The following is a 26,040-nucleotide window of genomic DNA, read 5'->3' on the forward strand; positions in this document are numbered from 1 at the left end:
GAGAGAAATGGGGTAATTCTTCAAGGTCAAAATAGATAATGAATGAGAAATTATTTTGAAACTCTAAAACATTATACTTGTGAAATAGATTGGTGCAAATATTTGTGCAAACACAAAGTGCTTTACTCTTACCCCAAGGGAGAAGACTGTAGCAGATGCTCTGGGTGACACTGGAGGGGAAACCAAGAAGATAGCAGCTATAGTGACCTCTGTCTGCTGGTCTCAGGGTTCCACTGAGGCCTAGGGCAACTCTTTGGACAATGAACAATGTTCGCAGGTTGGGAACAATCACGGTCTCCCCTAACCCCATTCCACTGATGCGAGTGGATCTTGTTAAGACCAAGACCTAGCACTTGAACAGAGCCCCCAAACTGACCAGGCCCAGAGCTGGGAATACCTGTTCATCTCTCCCAGAGAGGAGGGGTCTCCAGCCCTGAGTGGAGAACCAGGCACAGGGACCCATCCATTTGATATTCATTCATTGTGTGAATAGGTTAGTATGTGAAAAGTACTTGGCACAGTGCCTGGTAGGCACATAGTAGGTGCTATATAAGTGCACGTCTTCATCATTCATTCATCCTTTCACTTACCCACTAGCTCACTCCCTCACAGGGCTGGTTTGCACAACTCCAGGGGGTGCCATTCCTATGTATGCGGGGGCCCTGTTCATTCCCTCTCTGAAGCCAGACACTGGGCTAGAGCCTGTCAGCTTCACAGATGAATAAAGACAGTCCCCCTTACCCCTGCCCCCGCAAGGATCTCACAGTCTGTAGCAGAGGAGAAGATGCCTATAAACATCAATAATTCCAACATAAGACAGAAAGCAAAAATTAGCCCCTACAAGAAAAAAATAGAAAGAGGAGGCTAAAGGGGGCAGATTTCAGCTGCCCCCAGGGCTCGGGCAGGCACAGTCGATCAGGGAAGTATCAGAGGTGGAGAAATCCAGACAACCTGCCCCACCTGCAGGGGGCAGCAGTGACCCATCTCCAGACAACTGTTTTTGTCCAGGAATGTGGGGCCGGGATTGCCAGGTCTTCTGTCTTTTTTGAGAGAATCTAGAAATCCAAATTTGTTTGCGATATTCTCTGATATTAAAAAATATAGTGCAGGTCAATCAAAAGGGCCACCAGTTTGCAACTCTGGTATGAGCTTTACAGGAAGAAATCAATTCCTTCCCAGGGAAGGCTTCATGGTGGCACTTGAGACTGACCTTGAAGACTTGGTAAGATTGACACGCGGAGATGGGAAGAAAGGATTGATAGGGTCTTTAGAGAGAATCCAGTTCATCTATCTCATTTCACAGATTAGGAAGCTAAGGCCTGGGGACCAGTTCCTTCTGATTGCTAATTAACAGGGGACATGGAGGAGGGTAGAGTTCGGAAGAGTAGATTGGAGACAAATTATAGAGGACCTTGAATGCTAGGCTAAGGAATTTGGGTTTGAATAAACAGCATGCCCAAGAGCTAACGTTTCTGAGTGCTTAGGTGCCAGGCTCCATGCACCATCTCATGTAATCTTCACAATACAATTACTATCATCCCCATTTCTCAGATGAGAAAACTGAGGCTTAGCGAGTTGAAGAAACTTGCCAATTCACACAGCTGGTAAATGGCAGAGCGGGTACTCAGACCTAGGCCTTTCTGACCCCCAAGTTTGTGTTCTGGACCACCAGGTGCTACTACAAGAGGAAAACAGAGCAGTGGATCTTCAAAAGATGTTCCATTGCCCATGCATAATTTTAAATTCTCTAACTTGTTTCCTCCCAGAGCCCTGTTTTGTTTTATTGACTTGAAGATTAGGTTTCCACATTTCTTGAGAAGTTTCTCCCCTCCTCTTTTTAAACACAGCTGTCTTTGAGGGTGGGGAGGAGGAGTGTTTTAAACAGGAGTTGTTTAACTAATTGCCAATTATCTCTGAATAGGGTAGGGTTTCCAACAGCTGTAAGGGATTTTGGTCCCCATCCATTGCCTACTGTTGCTGGTGCTTGGAGTGTGTTGAGATATTCTTGGCCTCTTGCTTCAAAGAGACAAACCAGGGCCTCACCCCTCCTCCCTCCCTTCACGCAGGCTGTCTCAGCCCTGCATAGGAGGGCACTCACTATTTCTGAGCATAAGAAGATGGGTAAAGGCTCTCTCTCTCTCTGCGTGCCAGTGGCTTTGTACTTGTGGGGGCAGAATTCTCCCCAGGACTTTATATCTATGCTATCATTTCCCAGGGCATTTTAACATCTCCTTTGTGTATGGAGGGTTCTTGCTCAAATATGAGACCAGACTTTGCCTCCTCCATCCTGAATCTTGCAGAAAGCTCAAAAGAAAATCTTCTAATATGAGATGCCAGAAGACCCCAATGTGATGGTGATGTTAATTGTCCCTTCTGGCTCTGTCGGCTGGATTCCTGGAAACAGGCCGAGGGGCAAACCTTTGTAAATGTTAATCTCCTTATGCTTAAGATATCACACTGTCTTTGATGTTCCCAAACATGTTGACTCCTATCTTGGTTGAGGGTGTGTGGCCCAGACAGGCCAAATGCTTGTTTTGTCTTTCGTCTTCCTCCAGGAGAGTTCAATGATAATGCGTTCACCTCCAGCTGTAACACGAGCAAGTCCCTCTTCAAAGCCAAGTTAGGGGGTGGGGGGGCAAGATGCAGTGACACTCAGGCCCCCCACACCCCCATTCCCAGAAACCAAACTTGACTTAAGTCATTTTCTCACCTGAGACCTCTTGGATTCAAGCGCATGACCCTGACCGTTGCAAACTCCTCCTGCTGATATGGAAAGGGGAAAAAAGGAAAGATTTTTAAAAATCCATGCATATGTGTATGGTTACGATAACGCTAGTTGCTGTAACAAATAAAACCCAAAACATATAATGGCTCAAATACAATGGAAGTTTGTTTATCCCTGATGTCAAGTCCAAAATGCATGCTCCTGATTGGAGCTGGCTTTCCTCCAAAGGATGATTCAGGAACCCAGACTGATTCCAGCTGTGGTCCTTTCCTCTTCAATGATGGTTTCCAAGATTTCTGTGTTCATCTGAAGCAAGCTGTGGAAGGAGAAAGAGAGGGGAGGGCAGGCACACCCACTTCTTAACTGCTAGTGCCTGGAAATAACACATATCACTTCTGATCGTGTTCCATTGGCAAGAACTAGTCACATGACTTCACCTGGAGGAGAGGCTGGGAAATGTAGTCCTGGGTTGTAGCTGCTTCCCACTGTCAACTTGTGCTACGGAGGTGGGAGCATGAATCTCCCATGGACAGTTAGCCTCTCTGCCACTTACATGAGCTGTGAGCAGACAGTGGTGATATAGGAGGAAGAGAAAGTAGTTGTGTTGGAGTCAGAAGGTATGGAATTGAATTTCAGAGTCTGGCTATGTCCTTTTGGGTGAGTCACTTCATCTTTCTGAGCCTCAGTTTCCCAATCTGTAAAATGGAGATAATACAGAATGGGAAGAGAGAATAAGGTTGACCATGTGTTATATACTATCAAACGTTCTACCTGTGGTTGCCAGCTAAGTTCGGACGTTACTCTATTTTAGGAAGAATGTGATGTAGTTCATGATTTATATGGATTTCAACTTTCCCTGAAAAAAAAATTGAGAGAACTGACAACACTAGGCCTGTATTCCTGCATGGTGACAATTAGTTAGAGCAGAATGTAGAAAAGGTATCCCTGTGAAGTTTTCTGCAGGCCTCACCACTCCCATATGCCTGCTTTGCCCATTTACATGGGCTATGTGGTCCCTCTCGGCAGGTAAGTTTGAGACTCCTGAGCTATACAAGCATCATGTATGTTAATGATGATGATCATGCTCAAGCTTCAGGGATGTTTTACTTCTACTTTTCCGCTTTCCAAAGAATTTAATCCTTGCCAAACCTCCACCCCAGGTGCAGAATCTTCTGCGTTGGCTTAACTAACTGATCAGCTCTAGAAATTGCTTATTAACCATGAAGGCCAATGTATATAGTGTTTTTAATTGTTGATATTTTTTTAATCTTGGCAGAGCATTATGTTATGAATACCATAGCACAGACTCCAGGGTCTTGTTAATTTTCATAAGATAATGAATGGGAATTCCCGGTGAAGGTTTTATTGCAGAACTCAGAGCCCTGTGAGTCCAGTAATATGATTAGGAAGTTGGCCTGCTGAGGGCAGTGCTGGGGAGGATGAGTGACTGACAGCTGTGATTGATTGGCACTGGTGGTGATGCCAGGGGCACGGCTTTGTCAGGGCAGGCTGGTTGTCTCCTGCCCATGTCCACTTGGATATCACTGGTAAGGCTGTAAATGAACAATCATGGAAGCCTTTTAACAGTCTGTTGACAGAAGATAAGTTAAGAAATAGAGTTATATAAGACTGCTGGGCAGAGCAGCAATGAGAGAGAGAGAGAGGAGAGAGAAGGAAGGGGCAGAAGGATGAGGAAAAGGAGATTAATTCTGAGTATATTATTCAGGAGAGGCTAAGTTATGCTGTTATAACAAATGACCCAAAATCTCAGTGGCTTAAAACAACAAAGGTTTATTTCTTGCTCACAGTACATATCCATCGAGGGTCAGCAGGGGTCTCTGCTCCATGTTGTCCTCAGTCTGGGACCCAGGCTGATCGTGCCTCCACCATCTGCAACATCATTATGGGAAGGAAAGAGAGGCAAAGTGAATCATGCACGGACCTTTAAAGAGCCCACCCGGAAGTGACACATATTACTTCCTTTGCCAACAGAATCATATGCCACGCCTCACGCAGAATGAGTAGTGAGGTACAATCCTACTACAGGCCCAGGAGGAGAAAAACGAACATTTGTGAACAGCCTTCACACCTACCTTTCAGAGGATCCCAGGATTCTGGATCTGGAAAGGAGTTGTACTAGTTGGGACTCTTTGGGTTGCAAAAATAGAAGGTGAAACTCAAACTACTTAAATAAAAGGGAATTGATTGATTACAAACCCAAAAATCTGTAGGTAAGTCTGTCTGTCTTCAGGCAATTCTTAATCCAAGGGCTCAGAGTCTCTAAGATCTGGTCTCTTTCCATCACTCAGCTCTGTTCCCTTCCATGTGGACTTCGTTCTCAGGGTTCATAGTCCAGGGTTCAAGTTCAATGGGAAAGGAAGCCTCTCCCTCTCTTCAAATTTAATAACAATTATAGCCTCCATCTCACTGGACCAAATTGAGTCATGTGCACATTCCTGAACCAGTCACTGTATCTGGGGGATGGACTGTCGGGCAGCTGTAAATCATATGTCTAGAATCAGAATTGAGTTAACTTCATCAAAAGCATATGGACCCAGGGGAGAGGAGAGGTGGTTCCCAAGGGAAATTCAGGATGCTGGAGCAGAATAAGTATCTAAAAATATACACAAATAAAATAACACATGTCCACTACTGGATGTAGAGATGTTCCATCCCAGTGGAGTTTTGTAGATGTGCTTCAGTGGCTGCCTGCAAAGACTAGGATGGGATTCCTGCACTCTCCAGTCTCCCTTTCAATTAAAGCAATTGTTCTTTGTTTGTTAGATATATTAGGATTCCATGTAAGATTTCTTTGGGACCAAAAAAGGGAGATTCTTTGCTTTTATGAAGAAAAAAAAAGCAGAGGGATTAAACATCACTCTTCTTTGATCCCACCTCCTCATTTTACAGAAGAAGAGATTGAGGTTCAGAAAGATTAGATGTCTCCTCATGTCTCATTGGCTAGAATTGGTCACATGACCACCTAGCTGCAAGGGAGGCTGGGAAAGTGAATATCTGGCAAAGGAGAATGGAATTATCGCAACTGGACCTGGACATAAATGGTTCACCCCTTAGGGCTGGGCACGTTGACACCCCAAACAAAGTTGGAGTTCCTTCAGGTAAAAAGAAAGAAGGAAAGGCTCACAAGGAGCTGTCAGCCATGGTAGTATGAGTCTGATCTCAGTGAAATTTCCTTAAGGCTAGGGCTGGGCCTTATGCCGCTGTTTATTCCTCCACTGGTCTGTGAAATTTGCCAGCAATGGTCTCCTTTAATCCTCTCCACAATCCTAGGAGGCAGTGAATCGTACACTGACTTTTAATGTGTCCACCTGGAATGGACTCTTATTGCTATATTGTGTCCCATTTTACAGATGGATAGACTGAACCTCAGAGGTGAATTAAGTACCCAAGGTCACACAGCTGGTAAAGTTTGCTTATCTCTTCCTTTATACCTGTAGCACAGAAAGGGGCAGAGCACTGAGGGAGAAGGGAGCTGTAAGCACTGACTTTGTACTATGTAGGGGTTGACTGTAGAAACATGAGGGTAGAGAGTGAGAACACGGGCAAGCTACAACAGCATGTACAAAGGCCCAGAGGCAAAACAGTGCATAGAAATGGTAAAGAGCTTTACAGGTCTAGAGCATAAAGTTGGAAGGAGCATCATAGGAGTTTGGACCATGTATGAAGGCAATAGAGAGCCATGAAATATTTTAGGGAGGGAACGCAGTCTATCTTCATATGAAGTCTATCTTCAGTAGGGAAAATCGGCTAACTGCAGGGAGCAGGACTAGAGCTGGCAGGCCTTGAGGAGCTGAGAGATGACAGTGGCCTGGATTACAGTGACGGTGGTAGGGAGGAAAGAAAGTAGAGATTCAAGGAAAAAATCAAGGACATTGAATCCACCAAATCTGCACCCAGATTTGGTGACCTGGGGTGACAATCTGGATCAGATGGAAAAGCTGAGAATGAGTCCCAGCTCCCTAGATGGTGGTGCCACTTGCTAAGGGGAGGCTCATGGGAGGGGAGCATGGAGGGCTGGAACCCAGGCAGCCTCGCTCCCGAGCCAGCACTCTTCGTCACAATGCACCCTGAAGCCCCTGTACTTGTCATGCAATAGGGACGGTCAGGACTCAGGACTGGGCCAGGGGTGTTAAGGAAGCCCTGATGAAGGTGAGGAAGCTCCCTCACTGGGTGTGGGTGCACTGGAAGTCCCACATCCCCACACAGCCAGCTCCACACTCTGCAGGGAGCACCGGGCGCAGGTGAGTACTGCCGGCCAGCAGCAGGGAGCAGACTCCTCCCTCAGCTGCCCTGGAGCTACAGGGGCCTTTGCTCCGCCCCTCCATCCAAGGGGAGACACCTGGGCCCTCAGGTTCAGCTCAGGACTGACTAGCGGGGTACCCAAGACAGATCCTGATAGGACTCGGGCATGCACTGTACGACTTCCTCAACCTGTGTCCTCAGAGAATTACCTGGTGCTCTCACCCCTGTTAGGCTGAAGCTGAGACTCTGCCTGGCACAGTATTGAGGGAAAGGGTATAAAGATAAATTATTTAAACACTTGAACAACTCATCTTCAAATTTATGTGGAAGAATAAACACCCCTGAATAGCTAAGTCAAATAGTTTTATTTAAAAAACTCAAAAGTAAGGACTGCCCTACCAGATTTTAAGACACTCTGCAAAGCCGTAGTAAGACAAACAGTATGGTACTGGCTCAAGACAAACAGACCATGAGCGCTCAGAACCAGACCATATGTGCAAGGATGGAAGGCCAGTTCAGAGCTCAGAAAAATGCGTGCTTTTTGGAATTATCTTGTTTCCAGTCCCACACACGGGCCCTCAGTCTGTGACCAACGAACATACTGGCTTTGTAGGCAATGCTGGAATGAATGACTTTCTAAAGCACTCCACAGACGTGCTCACACTTGTCTGAACCAGGTTCCCAGGACACAGATGTTTCATCCTTCCTGTGGTGGAACCGAGGCTGAGAGGTCAGGCCACTTGCCCAAGGTCACACAGCTGGTACGGGGCAGAGACGGGATGCAAACCCAGCTTTCTCTGACCCCAGAGCTTGTGCACTCTGCTGCCTCTTCCTCAGCAGCAGCCCCACATGGAGAGGAAGCAGTGTGGGCTGGAGCCATCTAGAAAGCCCTAGAAGCCTCTAGAAGTGCTTGAGTGCAATCTCTGAAGGGCGAGTGAATGTAGACAGGTGACTGGGACGGATGGCTCTGAGGCAGAGGAAGCAGCCTGGGAAAAGAGCGTGGGGAGTGACTGTTTAGCTGGTGTGACTACAGCACAAGATACCCATGAAGGGTCTTGGGAGACGAGGCCACATAGGAGAGTGGGGTCAGACTGATGAAGAGCTTTGAAGGACATGGAGAGGAATTGGGACTTTAACCTTTTAGAAACCGCCCCTTGATTTTGTCAATCTCCTGCTCTTCAACCTTCCATAGCTCCCCTGGCTATTGTCTCCAGGCCAATAAGATGAGAGTATGTAGATGGAAAGATAGGGGGAGTGCTGGGAGACAGACAGACCTATTAGGAGGCTGATGTCACAGTCCAGGAGGGAGAGGACCAGAGTGTGGAGGGGAGGGGAGGAAGGAAGAACATGTAATTTGGGGCAGGGCTTTGTGAGATGCATGCCCCCCCCCGCCCCCCACGTCCTACTCCTCTCACCAAATTGAGGGTCACAGCTTCCCTGAAGCATCAAATAGCATTTCAAGCTTAGCAAATAGCAGGTACCTTATTCTACTCACAGCAGAATTGAGCCATGAGTAGCTGGACAAACAGCTAATGCCTAAAGCAGCAAAGAACAACCAGCAGCTCCCTCCTGGCTCCGTCTAGACACAGAAATGACAGTCAGATATTCCCAGGTCCATATCTCACTGTGACACCTACTTAGGCAAATAAACCTTTCAGTGCCTTAGTTTCTTCACCTGTAAAATGGGGATAAGAATAGTACCTACTCCATAGGTCTGATGAGGCTCCACCGAGATCCTGTGTGGAAAACTTTTAGCACAGTAACTGGCATATTCTAAGAGCTTGATAAGGTAGCTGTTATTATTGATAACAAAATAATTGTTTAGGTGATATGTTAACCCTTGAATTACACAATTAGCAGCTTTCAGCAAAGGAACTGGTGTTGGAATCCTCAAACGTCATTTATTTTATCCTCAAGATGGAGACATGGGCCTTATGACTAAGAAATGTCATAAGATGAAACAAATTCCATTCTATTCAAGAAGTTACAAATTGTCAAGCCTCCCGCTATGAAGATTGCAAATTGTAAATTTGATAGAGAGGTAGATGGACAGATAGCAAATCATGAAAGCTAAACATATTTTCCCTGTTTGAAGTACTAACTGTTATAAAAAAAGAAAGAAAAGGAAAGAAAGACCTGTGCTCCCTCCACAAGCCCCTGCTTGTGTGACAGAAGTCCGTGGTGTCACCTCTAGGAGTTTTCATTACTCAGCGGTTTTTGGAATGAGTGATTGATGTAATTAAAGTTATTGGTAAAGAAAGACTCAGTTACCAAGGAACAGATGAGTCAGCAGAAAGTTTAAGTAATGAAATAATGTTCCAAGGAGTGATTCTTAAAATAAGCTTTTTTTTTTTTTTAACTCTAGACATCTTAACTATCGCTGATCAGCAAAAAGATGTGAGGTAGTTAAGAGCTGGGGAAAACACACTACACAATTTTAGAAATTCTCAGATGAAGTCATTTTCAATAATATGACATCATATTTATCGAGTAATAGTGGTAAGAACTTACATCTATGGAGAGTCGACCGTGTGCTTTGGTGGGCTTTGCTTACGTTATCTCATTTAATCCTTGCCTCTGAGGTAGATACTGTTATTATCCCTGTTTTATAGATGAGGACACTGAGTTTCAGAAAGGTTAAGGAACTTTCCCAGGGTTGCACAGCTGGCAAATGGCACAGATGGGAATGGAATCCAGGCAGTCTGGCATTAGAGCCCACCTTCTCAATCACCACAGGTCCTAAACCACAGAGGTTTAGATTTCTCAGTCACTTAATCTGGCTCACTAATACACCCAAGATAACACAGTGTAGCCAGGATTTGAACTCACATCTGTCTGACCCCAGAGTTGTTTCAAAATTCATATTTCTATGGGAAAATGCAAACAAGTACATTGGCTTGAGATCCATCTGTTTGTTTTCATTTCCACCAGCATGTATGGAATACCCAGGACACGCCAGGCTTTGGGCTCTATGTGGGTGCTACGAAGATGACTGGGGCAGGGAGACCGCCAGGAGGGGATGTGATCGTCCATGCAACAGGTGACAAAAGTTGGACGAGCGCAGTGGAGGGGAGGCGCTTTGGACGAGATGGGACGAGATTCCCCAGAAGGATTTATGGGACTTGGGGAGCGAACACATGTGAGGCATGCAGAAAAGAGAGGTGTTGGCATGTTTCTAAAGTCCTTCCACTGGGTGACTGGATGAAGGAAGTCAAGAGAAGCGGATCTGGGGTTGGGGTAAGGGTAGGAATTGTAGAGGTGGTGTGGGGGGGTGACTTCAGTTTGAACATTTTGAATTTGTGGTTCTTCTGGCTGGAGATACACATTCAGGCAGTCGGAGATTTGGCCTAGAGCAGAGGTGAGAGCTGGGGCTGGAGGCTAAGCCAGGGGTACTGCAGCACCACTGAGGGTCACGGCAGGCCTTGCAGGGCCAGGGTGGGGGGATGGCCTACCTGATAAGCAAGCTATGCTGAAGGTTCCCACTGGGGGAGAAAAGAGAGTGGAAAGGGACAAGGTTGGGGGGGGTTGACTTTGAGTGACATTACCGCCAGGAACCCAACAGCCCCCAACTTGTCGGCACTAAACAGAGTCACCGCGTGTCACTGTGGTTGGCTTCAGGAAGGAGGCAGTGGGATGGGAACCTCCCACTTGTAAGCACCTGGAGAGGGGGAAAGACGACTGGAACCTCTCAAAGGGAGATGGCATCCACCCTCTCAAGCCCACCAACCCCCTCCCCACACTCTGCTCAGAGCTGGAGGCTCCAGCCCCTCCTCCTCCCCTGCAGAAGGAAAGGAGAAGGGCGAGTCCTTCATGGTGTCAAAGAGCATATTGGGTGCGGGACTTGGCCTCTTACCCCAAAGAGTACCCCACAGTCAGGACGAAAGGGTCCAGCCCTATAGAACCAGTGGGATGGAAAGAACAGCTCAGCAGGTTTGTGAAGATCCTCCCATGTGGCTCCTGCCTCTCCCTCTCCTGAAGCATGCCCTGAGATGAGGATTAGGGTGCAAGGGCTTTATTAAGAAAGGGGTGCGCAGGGGCAGGGTGGGGACAGGGAGACAGCCCCCTCTGGCTCTGTCACCAGCTAGCCACGTGATCTTGAGCAAGTTGCTTTACCTCTCGAGGTTTCAGTTTCCCTACCTGTAAAATGAGCAGTTGCTATTTTCCAAAGTGTGGTAAGCACATCTCCGGAGGAACATAAGACGATTTTAGGTGGAGGTGAAGAGATTCTCATGTGGCCCACATAACTTTGAAGGCAGCCTGCAAAGCAGAAGGATTCCGTTTGGGGAAACCCTTAGGGGCACAGAGACCCTGAGAGATGCCAGTTGCCTTCAAAGCCCAGGGGCAAGGAACTTTCTGTAATTAATTTGTTTTTCATAATTGTTTTCTGTTGATGGCAAGTGATAGGAGTTTTTCAGTTACAATAGCAGTATAAATATTCCTTTCAAAATAAGTAAGTGGTGACAAAATTCAAAAGAAATGATTCTGTAAACAGTAATTTCAAGAGTCGGAGGCTATGACAAGGATCTGGAGGGTGGGGCCCGAATGAGTACGTTTTGAGGAGCAGTCAGCAAAGGAACGGCTCATTCCTTGCAGTCTCGAGTCCTGTGGATCCTTCTCTGACATTCCTCCTGCATGTTCTAGGACCTGTCAGGCGTTTACCAGATGAAAAGGGAAAATTAAAAAGAAACAACCAAAAAAAAAGAAACAAAAAAAGAAATCTGGAGAGAAAAACAACTCCACCAACCAAAATAAACCCGGCCAACGATTTTTCTACCACACTCTTCATAAAAGCGAAGATGTGGTTGTTGTTCCAGACGAGCCCTTTTCTCCAAGTTGCCACTAATGCACTCTTTTATGTGATCCAAGAAAATCGGTCCTCAGCTACCAATGAACATCTTTGCACGTATAACTATTTGGAAAAAGAGCCACCTATGACCACAGGGTTTGGATTTAGATGCTGGATACAAATAGAAGGCACACAAAACTAACAAACAAACAAACAAAAAAACCTTGCGGTTTGGCTCTAAAAAAAACGTCTCAGAAATGACAACTGTGTGGTAAGTCTGATGTCAAACCTTGTTAGCTGGGAAGGTGTCTGGGCTGTTCTGGAACTGTGAGGGGATTCGGAATCCGGGGCTAACAGATGTATCGCTCTGCTTGAAAGATGTCGAGATGCTGTTCCTAAGGGCCCGTGGGTTCCCTTGGGGACAAAGCCACTGATAGTTTTACAGGAAAAAATCCCCAAGTTGACGACCACGTATACAACACAGAGAGTCAAGAAAAGGGTTGAGAAGAAAGCAGTCAGGCTGAGACATCAAAAAAAAGAAATTCACAATAAACGCATGAAAGCCCCATGATTCGGGGCCCTGCCCCCAACCCAAATCTTTGTTTGATAGGAGTTGCTCTGTGAAATGATGGGCAGAGGAATATTAACTTTTGCGTGTATTATGTGAGATAATTGTGGGCGGGCAGACAGTCACGTCCAGGGAGAAATGAGAAATCTTTTCAGATAGCAATTATTTAGGGGGGAAAAACCCACTCCCTGGCAGGGGCAGCCGTCCCGGTTCCTCCCTGCTGCTGAGTGTCTGGGAGGGAAGGCACGTTCCGAACTTTCCCCTCATCTGTACTTCACGCACGGAGTCCTGAGGAGGCAGCCGTCTTCCAGCAGCATCCAAGGAGGGCTAAGATGTTTCCCGGCCCAGCCTAAAAATATCTCCCTTGACAGCCTGTCACAGAGTCTGAGAGTCCACCATTATAAATTCATTCCTCTCTGTTAAGGCATTTTGTTTCCAGGAGTTCTCTGTTAAAATACAGATATCCCAGAGAATTTAGCTTGGCAGAGAAGAATACAGCCCAGGAATTAGGAGACCTGGGTTTCTGATTCGGTTCTGCCTAGAAACTCACTATATGAACCTGGGTAAGTCATTTTCACTTTCGGAACCTCAGTTTCTCCACTGGTTAAAAAAAACAAATGAAAACAGAAATAAAAGGAGAGATATGGCGGCCAGAGAACTCTGAGATCTCCGGTTTCAGGAGGGAGCATCTGTCTCCTTAGGGTTTGTGCTGGACACTGTGTCCTTGGCAACGAGAAGCCCAGCATGTCCACTAGAGCGACTCCTTTGGGCCAAAGGGCTTGGGCATCAGGTCAAAGAGTATCTAACTTTCCCCGTCTCTGAAAAAAAAAAAAAAAAAAAAAAAAACCCTGATCCTCCCTTGCTGTTTGACCCCTCAGTGAATGGCACACCCCCTCCCAGGCCCCTGGGTGCTCAGGCCTGAATCCTTGTAGCATCCAGAACTCCCCTCCTCTCATCTCCCACATCCAATCCATTAGCAAAGCCTCTTGACTCTACCTTCAAAATGTAGCCCAGACCTGACCACTTCTCCCCATCTCTCTGGCTACCAGCTGGGTCCAAGGCAGCATGACCTCCCCTGGATTCTCCATCAGCCTCCTTGCTGGTCCCTGTTTCTACTTATGCCCTCCCGGAGTCTTAGCTCCTCACACCTGGGGATGCCTTTAAAACATAAATTAGATCCTGTCACTCCCCGCAAATCCCTCCCTCGCTCTCTCATTATAAAACTCAAAGATCTCACCAGGACCTATAAGGCTCCATATAACCTGGCTTTACCTTGGCCTCATCCTCTCCCATAAAGGTCTCCCTGCTGTTGCTCAAACCTGCTCCCACCTCAGGACCTTTGCACTTCCTATTCCTTCTGTCCAGAACTTGCTCTCCCCAGATATCTGCAAGGCCTATGCCCTACCTTCTTTCAGGTCTCTGCTCAAATGCCACCTCCCTACCGGAAGGGAGCACGCTTCCCGTGGAAAAGCACACTCCCGTCCACGTCCTTACCCTACTTAACATTTTCCCTAACACTCATGACCTGGATATGGGGATGAGCCATTATGACGTTGGTTTGTTTTCTTCCTGTCTCCGCCTCTAAAGTGTAAGCTCCGGGAGGGCAGGCACTTTGTGCTGTTTGTTGTTGCATCATCAGCACAGAGAAGAATGCATCTGGGATATCAGAGGTGCTGGATCAGAATGTGTTGGAGGAAGGGAAGGGAACAGCTTAAGCGGACCTGCACTAACACGGAGGCCAGCCTCAGCATTCCACTGGAGAGGCCGATGCCAAGGTCCCTTCAGCAGGGCAGGATGTCTGGGGGGTGGGGGGGCAAACGTAGAACAGACTGTTGGGAGATCTGGGTGTGGCAGTGGGGGGTGGTGCGGGGTGGGGGGTGGGGTAAAGAGTCCCAGCTGAATGTATAAGTTCAAGGGCTGCAAGTTCTTGATTGAGACCAGGGGAAGTAACCGAAAGTCCCTTGTGGACAGATTCCAAAAGACAGAGCCGGCAGACATAGGGGGGTTATGAGTAGGAGGAGTGCTGAACTGTCCTGCCGGCTAACCTGAATTTCGATTCTACCCCAAGGCAGGTGCACTCAGCTCCCTAAAGCCCAGCTCTGATCAGGTCACTTTCCTAACTGCCTTTCCAGGCTCCCCAGTGCCCTCCCATCAAGCCCGGGGAGTGATGCACTGCTGGTGTGTGTGTGGTGGGGTGACAGTACTAAGGAACATCAGCCATTCTGGTGGGATCCCCCCACGTCAGAACCGGAAGCCTCTGTCTCCGGCCCTTCCCCCTTCCCCCCAGGCCTCTGCTAGTGTCTCCAGTGAAGTGAAGCCTTAAGAGAGCAGGACCCTAATAACTATACTGAAGGGCAACTGTGTGCCACCCGCTAGGGGTGGTACAGGCCCCGTGTTGGAGATGAGGCCCCTGAGGTTCGCGGAGGTTATTTGATCTGTCCAAGACACACAGCTTAGTAAGTCGCAGAGGTAGGACCGAGCCACCAAGGCCCAGGCACCCACCAGTAAGCCACAACGTCCCAGGTCTCCAACTCCACGCTGCCTGGGGTGCTCTGGTCACACTCGAGTCCGGAGAGGCTGCCGCCCCCCTCAGGGCTCACAGCCGGAGGATCCCGGCCCTCCCCCCAGGCCTGAGCAGCTGGCCCGCAGGGGGCGATGGCGGCGTGGCTGGAGCCTGCGCCCCGAGTCCGGGCCGTCAGCAGAAAGCAGCTCAGGTCAAGGAAAGCGCCCAGGGACAGGCCCGCGCTGGGGAAACCCTTGCAGGCGCTGAACCCCCCTCCTCGGAGGCTGAACCCCAGCTGTGTTGAGCGCCACCGCCAGGCCACGGGGCAGCCCGGAGCTCTTCAGCCCGTGTTTGATGAGCAGCGGCCAATAAATTCATTAATCATCATTTTATGCCTCATCAAACCCCCTCCAAGCCCCTCCATGGGAGTTACACAAATTAGCCCCTGAAAAGACAGTAATTTCAGTTTAGCGAGGTAAGTGCTTTCTGATGGGCTCCGCGCACAGAGCTCTCCTGACAAGCCAATCCATCAGCGCGTTGGGGATGGGGCGCGGCCGGGCCGCCCTGCCCAGCAGGGCCTCACCCGGCCCAGCCTCACCCGCTCCAGCCCTCCCAGCCCTGCCCAGCCTAGTCTCCGGGAACTACCTGGCGAGGGTCTCCACCTGGGGCGCCCCCATTCCCTGGCTTCTTAGTACCCATCCTCCGCATTCTGTCTCCTGTGGCCTCTTGTCCTCGCCCACCCTGACTTCCTCCCCAGCCCTTCCGAACAGAAGGGAAACTTTGCGGGAAAAACCGAGGCTCAAAATTGGGGAACGATCTTGAGGACGGCGGAGAAGGATGCGCTGGCGCTGAAGTTCAGAACTCCAGCCCCGGGGAGGGAAGCGCCCGGCAGCATTTTATTCCTCCTACTGTCTGGATGTCGGGGTCTCGCGACCCCTTGAAATTATTGAAGGGCTGTGTATTGCGTGCGTACATTACTGGAGGGAGGGGATAATCCATGGCTTCTTGTGGATTCTGAAAGAAATCCCAGGCTCCAAAAGACGGCCATCTGGGAGCAGAGAAGAGGGCCCTTCCGTCAAAAAGGCGGCTTCACCGGGCCCTGGTGGCCCAGGTGGATGCGCCTAGTCTTTTTCGTGGCCCTCGCGTCTTTCTGAAACCGCCACCTGGAGTAAAAGACGACGCCTGGGGAGGGGAGCAAGAAAGGCTTTTCTCTCGAAAGGGGCCGGCCGGTATGGCTCCAGCATAGAGTTGAATAAGAAAGGAGAGGGGAACAAGCCGGAGAAAGTTGTGGCGAGGGGTGGGGTAATTGCAAGCGCTAAGCCGACGCCGCGTCTTCTCACTTCCCGGTCCTGGTGCACAGGAAGGCTCTACGGGGACCCTACCCGGCCGGCAGGGCCCCTGCAAAGGAGGTCGACGAGGAGCCGCGGCCCAAAGCGAGCCGACGGGCCAGCGCGCTATGGCCGCGGTGAGCTCGAGCCGGGCGACGTGCAGCTCCTGCATTAGCTTGCCCTCCACGCGGCGCTGCATGCCTCGGAAAATGTTAGCACACGGGGAGCCGTTTATCTCTTTTATCTTGGGGCCTGATCCAATTAAATAAGTGCACATTTACATTTGCATCCATCAGGCGGGAGCGCTGAGAGCCCGGGGTTTGCTCGGAGCAAATAAAAGCAGATTTCACCGGGAAAAGTGGCGTCCGGGCGCGCCGGGCTCGTCCGGGCACCGGAAACGAGCGCGGCGGGACGGGCGGCCTTGGGGACCCAGGGCTGGGGCCTGCGGCGGACAGAAGGCCAGAGACCTTCCAATGGCTAAGAGGGGCCGGCCAGCTCAGGGGTTGCAGCCAGAGCAGCATCCCCGCCCCTGAGGCGATCATCTGTTAGGCCACAACCTGGGCCCCGCCTTGTGCCCAGGACCCAAGTCGCAGTTAGCGCGAAAACGAAAAAAAGACCAGTTCTGGCCTGGTCACAAAGGGAGACCCGCGGAGTGGGCCTGGGGACAGCCCCGCAGCTTTGGCCAGTTTGAGGGGAGGGCAGGCGGCAAGGTCCCAGTCAGGCCGAATTTCCTCCTATTCAGTGGCCGAGTGGCCAGAAATGCGAAAAGCCAGGCCAAGGGCGCGCTCCCTCTCTCCCCCAATATCCCTGCACCAGGGGGAGACCAGTTGATACCACCCGTTAGCGCTTCTGGGGGGTGAAGGGGGACGCCCAGGTGAGGACCTGCTGCTTGGGCACGCCGACCTCACTAAAGGTGCTTTCGAAATAGGAGGGTTAGAAGAATTGGAGGGTAGTTTTGTTTATTTTTCCTTTTCCTATAGATGTCCAACGCACAGGCCAAAAGAAAGAAACGGTCTCTGGGGGCGCCGGGGCGCGGTCGAGCCCGGATATGCCACACCGCAAATTCAAACTGCGCGGGGTCCAGAGCCCTGGCGTGGCAAGGCCAGCGGAATCGGAGGTGCGTGCACCTGAAGCGGAGCGGGGGCACCGGCGCGCTGCGCGGGCTGCGCACGGCTGCGGCCCCCACCGGCAGGCTGTTTCTGTCGTCGGCATAGTTCTCAATTGCCTGCGCCTGGTTTTCTAGGCTGTGCCCAAGCCGTGGCGGGAATCCGTAGGGTTAAAACTGTTCTAGTCGCAGGCCCTGCTCTCTAGATTCCCAACACTAACTGGGTCCTGGTCCCAGGCCGCAGCGATGACGGCGCAGTTTAAGTTCGACCTGCTTGGGGTTCAGAGCTAAGGCCCGGCTGTGGGTGGGGGGCATAGCCGGTCTCGCCCAACTCCTGCTCTGTGTGAACCGCGTGGCGCCTGGGGACCAGTAGGCGGCGCCCTTCCTAAACTGACTCGCGTCCGGCTCCCTCTCGGGAGCGCAATCACATTCCTTTCTCTCTGGGCGCTTTGCAAAGCGCTATTCCGTGCCTCCGCCCGAGATGGCGGCTAGTTGTGGGGGACAGGTGGGCGGGGAGGCACGGCCCGTTCTGAAACTGCACACACGACTCTACCCCCGAACCTTCCAGGCTCCGAGAGCTGCGCACATCACGCGGAATGAGAGGCCCCGAGGGGCGTGCAAACCAGGAGGCCTCGATGCAGGCCCCGCACCCAGGCGGGGGAACAATATTTCGGGCCCTGGTACCTCGAGCCGAAGAGTGGGAAGCGGAAAGGCCCCCTTCCGCAGCCTCTCCTCAATGTCCGCGTATGCGCCCTCGGGAATTAACCGGGCTCCTCACCCCCAAATTTCATGAACTGATTCGGCCCCGCGCAGAGGGGTAAGGAAAGGGATCCAGCCCGTTCCCGGTTTAGCGCTGCCTCAGGGGGCTGACCCCATAGACCCCACTCAGTGATTCTGCCGTCCCCGTTGCCAGGGATTCAGCGCCTCCTAGTCCCTAAGTGCCAAACTAGGCGCTCCTTGAGGGCCGGAACCAGCGCAGCCAAGTGCAGGTGGCAAACGCCCGCACAGCCGCCAAACCGAGGTGTCTCAGGCGCTGCCGCCCGCGGAACTTCCGCGCCCCAGTCCAAGCCTGCGAAGAACCCCTACCACAACGCCTCTAGGACCCATCGTCTTCGAGATGGCCTAAGACGCGGCCAAGCGGAGGCTCGAGGCGGGATTTGGGGCTGTAAAGACACGCAACTACTTCTAAGATTAAAGGCGGGAGACATTTCCTGAATGCCCGAACCCGGATCTGCCCGGCAGGCCTCCCCCAAAGTGGAAAGGCTCTAGACACCAGAAAAGCCACTGGCCACTGAAACCCAGCTCTACAAAGGAGAAAGCCTCAAACTTAATTGGGGGCTTGTACTCAAGATGAAGTACGCAAAGAAAACCATAGACCCTGCAGGGGCCAAGGGTAGGAGGGATGCGAGCAGGGGGCAGCGACTCTGGCACCAGCCTTCCAGCCCCTGGCGGGTTCGATCCCTGGCCGGGAGGCTCCTTGCGCTGCCCCTCGTTGGGGAGAAAGGCCGCGGGCTCCCCGGGGCGCGTTCCCGTTCCCAGGCAGCCCCGCGGGCATTCAGCTCCCAGCCCCGAGCCTCGGCGATCAGACTTGGGAGGCCCGCGCCGCGCTATTTGCATATTCCGGGGAACACAAGGAGGCCTGTAATTTTCTTTTTAAAATCGTTGGGCAGGGTTTAGAGCCAGTGCTTCCAAAACCCCACAGAGTTGATGTCGTCCTTAAACTCTCTCTTAAGAGAAGCAGACTGGCCTATTCTTCTGACTTTTTTAGAAGAGAAGGTGACTCCCGGGGCTGCATATTCAACAGGGGGGAGAAAGCTGATTGTGAATCCGGCTGTCAGGGGGTGGATGGAGGGGGCTGGGGCGCGGGGGGTTGGGCGAGTCATCTCTGGAATTCAATTGTTTAAAAAAATCATTTATAATTAAAGGGACAAAATAAAATACGATCGTCTCATGAATATTTAATCATTCACACTTCCAGCTTTGAAATCATTTTCCCTGCGTGAATTTTCTCACTAATTTAAACTCTAAAGTCGACTGCTGTTCGCAAAAACATCTGGACAATGCAGCTTTCAAACTTGTCTAAATTCGAATAAGCTAAAGGAGCCCCGTTGCAGGGTTGAAAAAAACAAATAGCAAAAGTGCAAGTTTGCATGTGCAAGTTTGGATGTGTTTAAAAAACCAAGTAGGGTTAAAGTAATCTTGAGAAGAAATGCAAATATGTGCATTTTGATTTAGCCTAATTAAACTGGTGTTATGTGCAAACACACTCTCTCCACACTCACGCCCGGGTTTAATAGAGCAAATTAATTCCCCTCGCTGGAATATGTTTTTGCTGGAAACCCTCCCCTCCCCCGACCACCGAAAATTTCCCACGAAGTAAAACGCGTCCGCGGTTCCACGTCTCGAGCGCAAAATGGAGACGCGAGCGCCGACAGTGCTGGCGGGCCTCCGGCGCAGGGAGATGTCTCTTCCTCACGTGGGATTGAGACGCATCTCGACTTTTCATTTTGAGATGAAATATGCAGGATTAAAACGAGAACATAAAACCTCAAAAATACTTTTGTAGCTACTCGGACTCTTGAATCCGAGACGGGAAAAGTGCTAAAGCGACGACAAGCCTGATAGAGTCCACAACGGCCTCATTATCTAAGCAAACGTCCTCGAACTTCTGACGGCCACTTGTCCAAAAGGGGGCCCGGGGGGGGAGGGGCGTGGGGGGTTCTCCAGGTCGGTTCGGGGCTCCCTTTGCTCCCCCCAAGCGCCTAGGGCGCTCCCACCCCCACTTCCGCCCTCGCTCTCTCCAATCTCAGACTCTGCAAAGTGCAGCCTTGTAATTCAGGACAAGTGTGACACCTACCTGTGAAAGGGGGGAACCGTCCCCTTGCCGGTCCCGCAGCCCCAGACCCGCGGCTGTGCCGGGCTCTATGGGGCCGCCTACCACCCGCACCGTCGCGGATGGAGCATTTCCTAATTTAATCAAATCCCATGAGATCAACGTCCAATTTTGAAGGGGTAAAGACAGTGACTTGGGAAAGCCTTCTCCTTGGCATCCCCTAACGCATCCCGCTCGCATTAGCCCACAGCACCTTTGAAATAGTAATAAGGGCTAAATCCGGCATAAAATCGAACTCATTAGCAAAGTTCACCAGCTGATTGCTTTGCATAAAACACGACACTGATTGGAAGTAATTAGGTTAAGCGATGGAGCTCGGGTGGTGCGTGTCTCTAGCTGGCTTTGCCATCTTTTCTCCCTTCTGGGCACACACTTGGGTCTCTCTCCTCCTCCAGGGTCCAATCTCCCCCAAGCAGCCCGCATCAGTGATCCAAATCTGCATTCCGGGCAGGGCCAAGTTCCCCGGGGCTTGCAGCCTAATTATGGCCTCCCCCTGGCACACTGAGGTTCTATGGAACCTTTCATTCCCCACTTCGAAAAGAAGTTGCAGTTCGCACCTTTTGTCCAAGGCGATGGACAGTTTATTGAGGCTTCTAAAAAGTAATAAGTGGCTCTGATTATGTTAAAATCTCTTTTAATTAAATATTTTGCATTTTACAAAGGCGGCTGCAGTTTCTTTCATTTTTTAAATCTAAGAGTATAACCTGTTTCCTTTCTGTAATAATACTTTAGTTCATACCCAGAAAAATCAATAGGTGTAAAAAATTAAATTAAACTTGTATTTTTAAACTATGAAACAGTTTTGGGGGAAACACAAATGTATATATTTATATTACAAAAAAACATCAAATGCCTGTACAGGTGTCTTAATTTCATAATTTACTTCAAAGATATTGAATTATCAATTTAAATACAAAAATGCTACATTAAATATACAGAATAAGATTTAATACAAATTATTTTTTTAATTTTTCTTTTCGGTCCGTTAAGACATTTTTGTGTGTGTGGAGATGTTTACATTTTTATGTCATTCATCTCCATGAACTATAAACTTTTTAATAGGAGGGGTAGTTTTGTTTTTCTCTCTTGGTGATGGAAAAATAACTGCCAAGGCCATGTTTTTTAATAAATTAGGAAAGTCCTGGACCGACGCAGCCCGCGTTAAATGTCGGACATACCTTTCTTCAATTCATAGGGAGAGTCTTTGCACAGGTCTAGCTGGGACTGGCTCCGCAACATTTTCGGGTCTTTAGCCAAAGCGTCCGCTCGGTTCAACACGGTCTGGTTTAATCCATTGAAATGAGAGCCCGGACCGGCTGTGGGGCCTGGCCCAGGCCCCGGGTGGCCGTGAAGGTGTCCGAAGGAGCCATAGTTCGTGTAGCCGGGATAGAAGGGCGCCGTGTAGTAGAGAGGCCGGGACAGCACGGTCCCGCCTGGAAAGGGACACTGCGCCGAGGGCGAGCGCGGTGGCGCCGGGGCGGGCGACGAGCGGCTGCCTCCTAGGGCTTGCCCGGCTACGGACCCCGGGCACGGCGGGCACGGCGAGCCCTCGCTCCCGCCGCCCCCGTCCTTGACCTTGTCCGAGGATGTGGCGATCTCTGCCAGAGACCACAGTTTGGGCTTGGCAAGCACCGCCTGCGGCGGCGGCGGCGGCGGCGAGTGTATGACCGAGGGCCCGCCGGGACCGGGGGGCAGCTCGCCCGCGGCTGGGTGCGGGCCCGGAGCCGGAGCGCCCGGGGGGTAGTGAGGGGCCGGGTCCTCGGCCAGCCGCGCAGCCGCTGGCCCGGCCGGGGAGGGCCCGCCGGCGCGGGGGGGCCCGGGCAGCGCGTCGAGGCGGCCCTCGGATGGCGGCTCCTTAAACTCCGAGTCGCTGAGGCTGCCCTCGGTCTCCTTGCCGGCGGGGGTGGGCGGCCCCTGCAGCCGTTCGCAGCCCGAAGCCGCCTTCTGCTCCGCTCCTCCTACGGGCGAAACCCAGGCCGTCAGAGGCGCGGCGGCAGCGCGGCGGGGCCCGGGTCCCCGCGCGCTAAGGCAAAGACCCCAGCCCCCAACCTCCAGGCCCTGTGCGCCCCCTCTCCAGGCCCCCCTTTCCTTCTTACTCCCGCTCAACACACCCTTTCCTGCGTCCACCAACCTGCGTCGGCACCCTCGGGGTCGCCCTTGTCCTCAGGCTTCTGGGGCTCATCCTCGTCGTTCTTCTCCAGATCAATGTTCTCCTCCTCTTCCTCGTCCTCGCTGCGGTTCCGCGGCGTCCACGTCATCTTGTTCTCCTTCTTGAGGCGCCGGCGTGCGTTGGCGAACCAGGTGGACACCTGGGTGAGGGTCATCTTGGTGATGATGGCCAGCATGATCTTCTCGCCCTTGGTGGGGTAGGGGTTCTTGCGGTGCTCGTTGAGCCAGGCCTTGAGCGTAGCGGTGGCGTCTCGAGTGGCATTCTTCCGGTACGCGGGGTCCCCGTACGGGTATGAGCCCAGGGGGGCCGCGTATGGGTGGTACCCCAAGGAGCCTGCCATGCCCGGTGTATGGTCGTAGGGAGAGCCCTGCAGGCAACAGGCAAAGAGTAGGTGAGAGTGGGCCGTGGTCCCCAGTGTCACCTGGACGACTGAAGCACACTTTCCCTGCGCCCGGGGGTCTGCGGGCTGCGAGGCCCGAACTCTGGCTTTCCCCGAGGTAGGGCTGGCAGGCTCAGACCCAAAGGCAGACCCTCCTTCTCCTCAGAAGGCAGCGGGGGCGCCAACTCCTGAAATCTGGTCCTTCGGGGGCGCTTGAAGCCGTCCTGGCCTCGGCGGTACCCTGTAGGGCCCCGTCTGCACGGGCACGTCCGCCCCCGGTGCGCGGATCCGGCCAGAGAAAGGCCTGGGCAGCGGCGGCGACTCTGCGTCCGCGCGCGAGTGGCTGCACGTTGGGCGCAAGGGGGGAGAGCAAGGGAAGTCAAGGCATGTTTTCCCCCACAGAGAAAGGCAAACGGAAAGCTAAGCCTTGTCCCGGCACTCCCACCCCTCCATAAGTGTTACCCCAAACCGAAGCCACGGCGCTTTCCCAGAAAGTGCACCCGGCCGAAAAATCCCGGATGCACCGCAGCCGACTTTTCAGAAATTTAATACCTGCAAATCGGATTGCGAAGATAGGATTACGGATTTGCAACATTTTGGAGGACTAATTAAAGGCGAGGCCAAACACATTTACATAGACTTAGCACGCTTCTGCTCAAATTTCGGGTCTACTTCTTTTGAACTACTTTTCCGAAATGGCAAAACCAAAAAAATAAAGTGAAATAAGATTTGCAGGGCTGCCTGGAGCCCACGTTTGAACCAAATGCTGCTCTTTAATTGCAGCGACCTCTCCCCAAAAAACCCTTTCCGCCCGCTCAGCGATCCGAGCAAGACGCGGCTCTCCTCTCCGAGCAACTCCCGATCCCGGGCCCGGGCGAAGGCGAGCGAGACGATCGCCCAAGTTTGCAGGGGCCGCGAAGCTTGGCGGGGGCGGTCCGCGGTGGCGCCGAGGCCCGTGTGCCCACAGCCCTCGCCCGCCCCGCGCGGCCCCCGCTGCCCTCGCCCGCCGCGGCTCCCGCTCACTCACCACGTACGAAGAGAAGGCGGCGGCGGCGGCCGCCGCGGGGTCGGCGCCGTACTGGAGGTGCGAGTTGTAGCCCGGCGAGGGCGCCGTGAAGGCGGTGGAGCCGGCATAGGGCGAGAACGCGGAGCCCGACGACGAGCGGCCGAGCTCATCCGTGCGGGGCCCCGAGATGACGCTGGTGCTGTACGCCGGGCAGGAGTAGAGCGCCAGCGAGGCGGACGGCTGGTACAAGTAGCCCTGCGGGTAGGACATGGCCACACACGGGCATGGGGCGCGCCGCGCCGCGGCCGCCAACGAGCCGGGCGGCGCCCTGCGAGGGCGAGCGGGCGGGCACCTGGCCTCCGGCTGCCCCGGGCCGCCGCTCCTCGGGCCCCGGCTCCGGGCTCCGGCCCACGGCGCCTCCTCGCTAGCTTCCCGCGCGCCTCCGGCTGCTACCGCCGAGCCCGCTGCTCTGCGCGCCTCGCTCGCCCCGGCAGGGTTTCCCCCCTCCCTTGCTGCTTTCTCTTTTTCCCCCTCGCTCTTTGCACTGGGGGGCTCTGCTTTTGGCTTCGCAAAGGTCCTGCCAAGATGCTAAGTTGGAAATTGAGGATTCTGACGCCTTGTGCGCGCCTGAAGCTCCTCCTTCCCGGGGTGTAGTCGGTGGGAGGACTGGCAGGAGCCTCTGGGCGGCCGCAGCCAACCCGGCCGGCAGGCGCGCCTCGCCCTCTCCCTCTTCCTCCCCGGCTCCCTCTCCCGCTCGCTGGCGCTCCCCCTCGCCCCTCCCTCGCGCCCGCCTCTCCTCCGCAGCCCTCCTGTCCCCCCTCCTCTTTTTCTCCCCCCTCCTCTCCCGGGTCTCTCTCTCTCTCTCTCACCCCCTCTCCTTCTCCCTCTCCCCCTCCCTCTCCCTCTCCCCCTCTCTCCCTCCCCCCCCTTTCAGACTCTCGAGCGCCGGCTCCAGGATGACAATCATATCCCAGGCGCCCCGATCTCTTCCAACTTTCCTCCCGTGCTAAGTCGGGGTGGAGCCGCAGTTGCGACGCACGGCGGGCCCTGGTCGCTGGTCCGGCCGCTCTGAAGCACAAAGGGATCGAGGCCGCGGACTGCGCGCCAGCGGACGCGCTGCTCTCTCCTCGCCACAGTCAATCACGCAGTTAGCGGATTTCTTGTTCGCCAGGAGGCTGGGCTCCGAGGCGGATCGCCGTCCACCCGCCCCTGGCTTCTCCCCACAAGCCAGAGAGCCCCAGAGCGAGTTAGAGACCCGGAATGAAAGTCCCTGGGAGAGCCGGATGGATGCCCGCGTCCAGAGCGCAGGGAGTCCAGGATGACTGTCCCTCTCGGCCAGCAGCAGCAGGTGGGCGAGTGAAAAGCCTTGGACATTTGCACGTCGCCGGCCTGGCCTCTCTTCCACCAACCACTCGCCAGACGGCGAGGGAGAAGACACTGGGGGCCCGGGGCTACGGGGGTAGCCTTTCTTTAGAGGAGAGGTAGTGGGCAAGAGCTGCCAGATGAAGCAGCAGCTACGCCGGGGTAGGTCTCTGGACCCCACTACCCTTCTCCCGCCCCCACCATGCCTCACTGCCTCTTTCTCGGGGCTTTCCATCCGTAGCTCACCCGGCCAGGCCGGTGGCGGTGGTGGTGGAGGGTGCGGGTCCCCTTCCCCTCCGCACTCACTCTCGCACCCGCCCACGCTCCACTGCAAACACTTCGCCGAGCAGTGCCCAACCCAACCACTGTTTGCTCAGCGAGGCGCTGGCAAGGCAAACACACACAACGGAGCCACAGGCAGAGCCCTTGCCCACGACGGCCACGCAGTTAGAATGCAAAACAGACCCTCCGCGCGCCTCTCCACCCCGCCCCGCCACCAGCCGCAGACGCACTCGAATTCTGGGACAGACAGGGGCGCTGGTGAACCAGGACAGAGGTTGGCACAGTGTTGGGCACTCCGCTGGAGCTCAGTGTATCAGGGACTTTGTGGCCTTTCGTGACGGGGTCGCACGCACGCCGAAGCATGACTCTACCCAAAGTTTCTCGCAATGACTTTGACCGGCGGGATACACTCTGCCTCCCGAGCCCCAGCGTCCGCACGCTAACCCAGCCAGCACCCTTGCACTCACTGGGCAGCGCGACTTCACGCACGCGCGCTGACGCCTCCCCGCCTCCAGCTCCCCCGGGCTTCGCCCCTCAAGCGGGCATTCGCCGGGAACCTCTTGGTCCGCCCCGCCCTATGCCTCTGTGCCTTCACCTCTAATTGGACGCTGGCCTCGGGTGGCCCCGCCCCCAGTGACGTCAGGCCCTTGCCCCCGAGTCGACGCGCCGA

The 26,040-nt window shown here is 52.9% G+C and overlaps 1 protein-coding gene across 2 annotated transcripts; it reads right to left on the minus strand.

Annotated features, from left to right (window-relative positions):
- Positions 1-4,550: 4,550 nt before the first annotated feature.
- Positions 4,551-24,442, minus strand: IRX5 (iroquois homeobox 5). 2 transcript variants are annotated; one of them, XM_087420247.1, is made up of 4 exons: positions 23,748-24,442; positions 22,303-22,708; positions 21,350-22,129; positions 4,551-4,615 (listed from the first exon to the last, which is right to left on the minus strand). In XM_087420247.1, the coding sequence occupies exons 1-4, from the start codon at positions 23,994-23,996 to the stop codon at positions 4,551-4,553; spliced, it is 1,500 nt and encodes a 499-aa protein (XP_087276373.1). In that variant the 5' UTR covers positions 23,997-24,442. The 2 variants fall into 2 exon arrangements, with proteins under 2 accessions (XP_087276373.1, XP_087276372.1); XM_087420246.1 differs by lacking the exon at positions 4,551-4,615 and having other exon boundaries at positions 20,651-22,129.
- Between the last annotated feature and the right edge of the window lie 1,598 nt (positions 24,443-26,040).

The sequence above is a fragment of the Ceratotherium simum genome, chromosome 30 (assembly GCF_057802395.1).
Source record: "Ceratotherium simum simum isolate JZ-2026a chromosome 30, ASM5780239v1, whole genome shotgun sequence".
Classification (NCBI taxonomy): Eukaryota; Metazoa; Chordata; class Mammalia; order Perissodactyla; family Rhinocerotidae; genus Ceratotherium; species Ceratotherium simum.

Bases quoted from the DNA above. Each gene is read 5' to 3' on its own strand.
- IRX5 (XM_087420247.1), bottom strand. From the start codon at position 23,996: ATGTCCTACCCGCAGGGCTACTTGTACCAGCCGTCCGCCTCGCTGGCG. The intron at 22,130-22,302 runs GTTGGTGGACGC...TTTCGCCCGTAG, and splicing joins CCCCGAGGGTGCCGACGCAG to GAGGAGCGGAGCAGAAGGCG. The intron at 4,616-21,349 runs GTATGTCCGACA...ATGATGTTGCAG, and splicing joins TCCCTATGAATTGAAGAAAG to ATGGTGGAGGCACGATCAGC.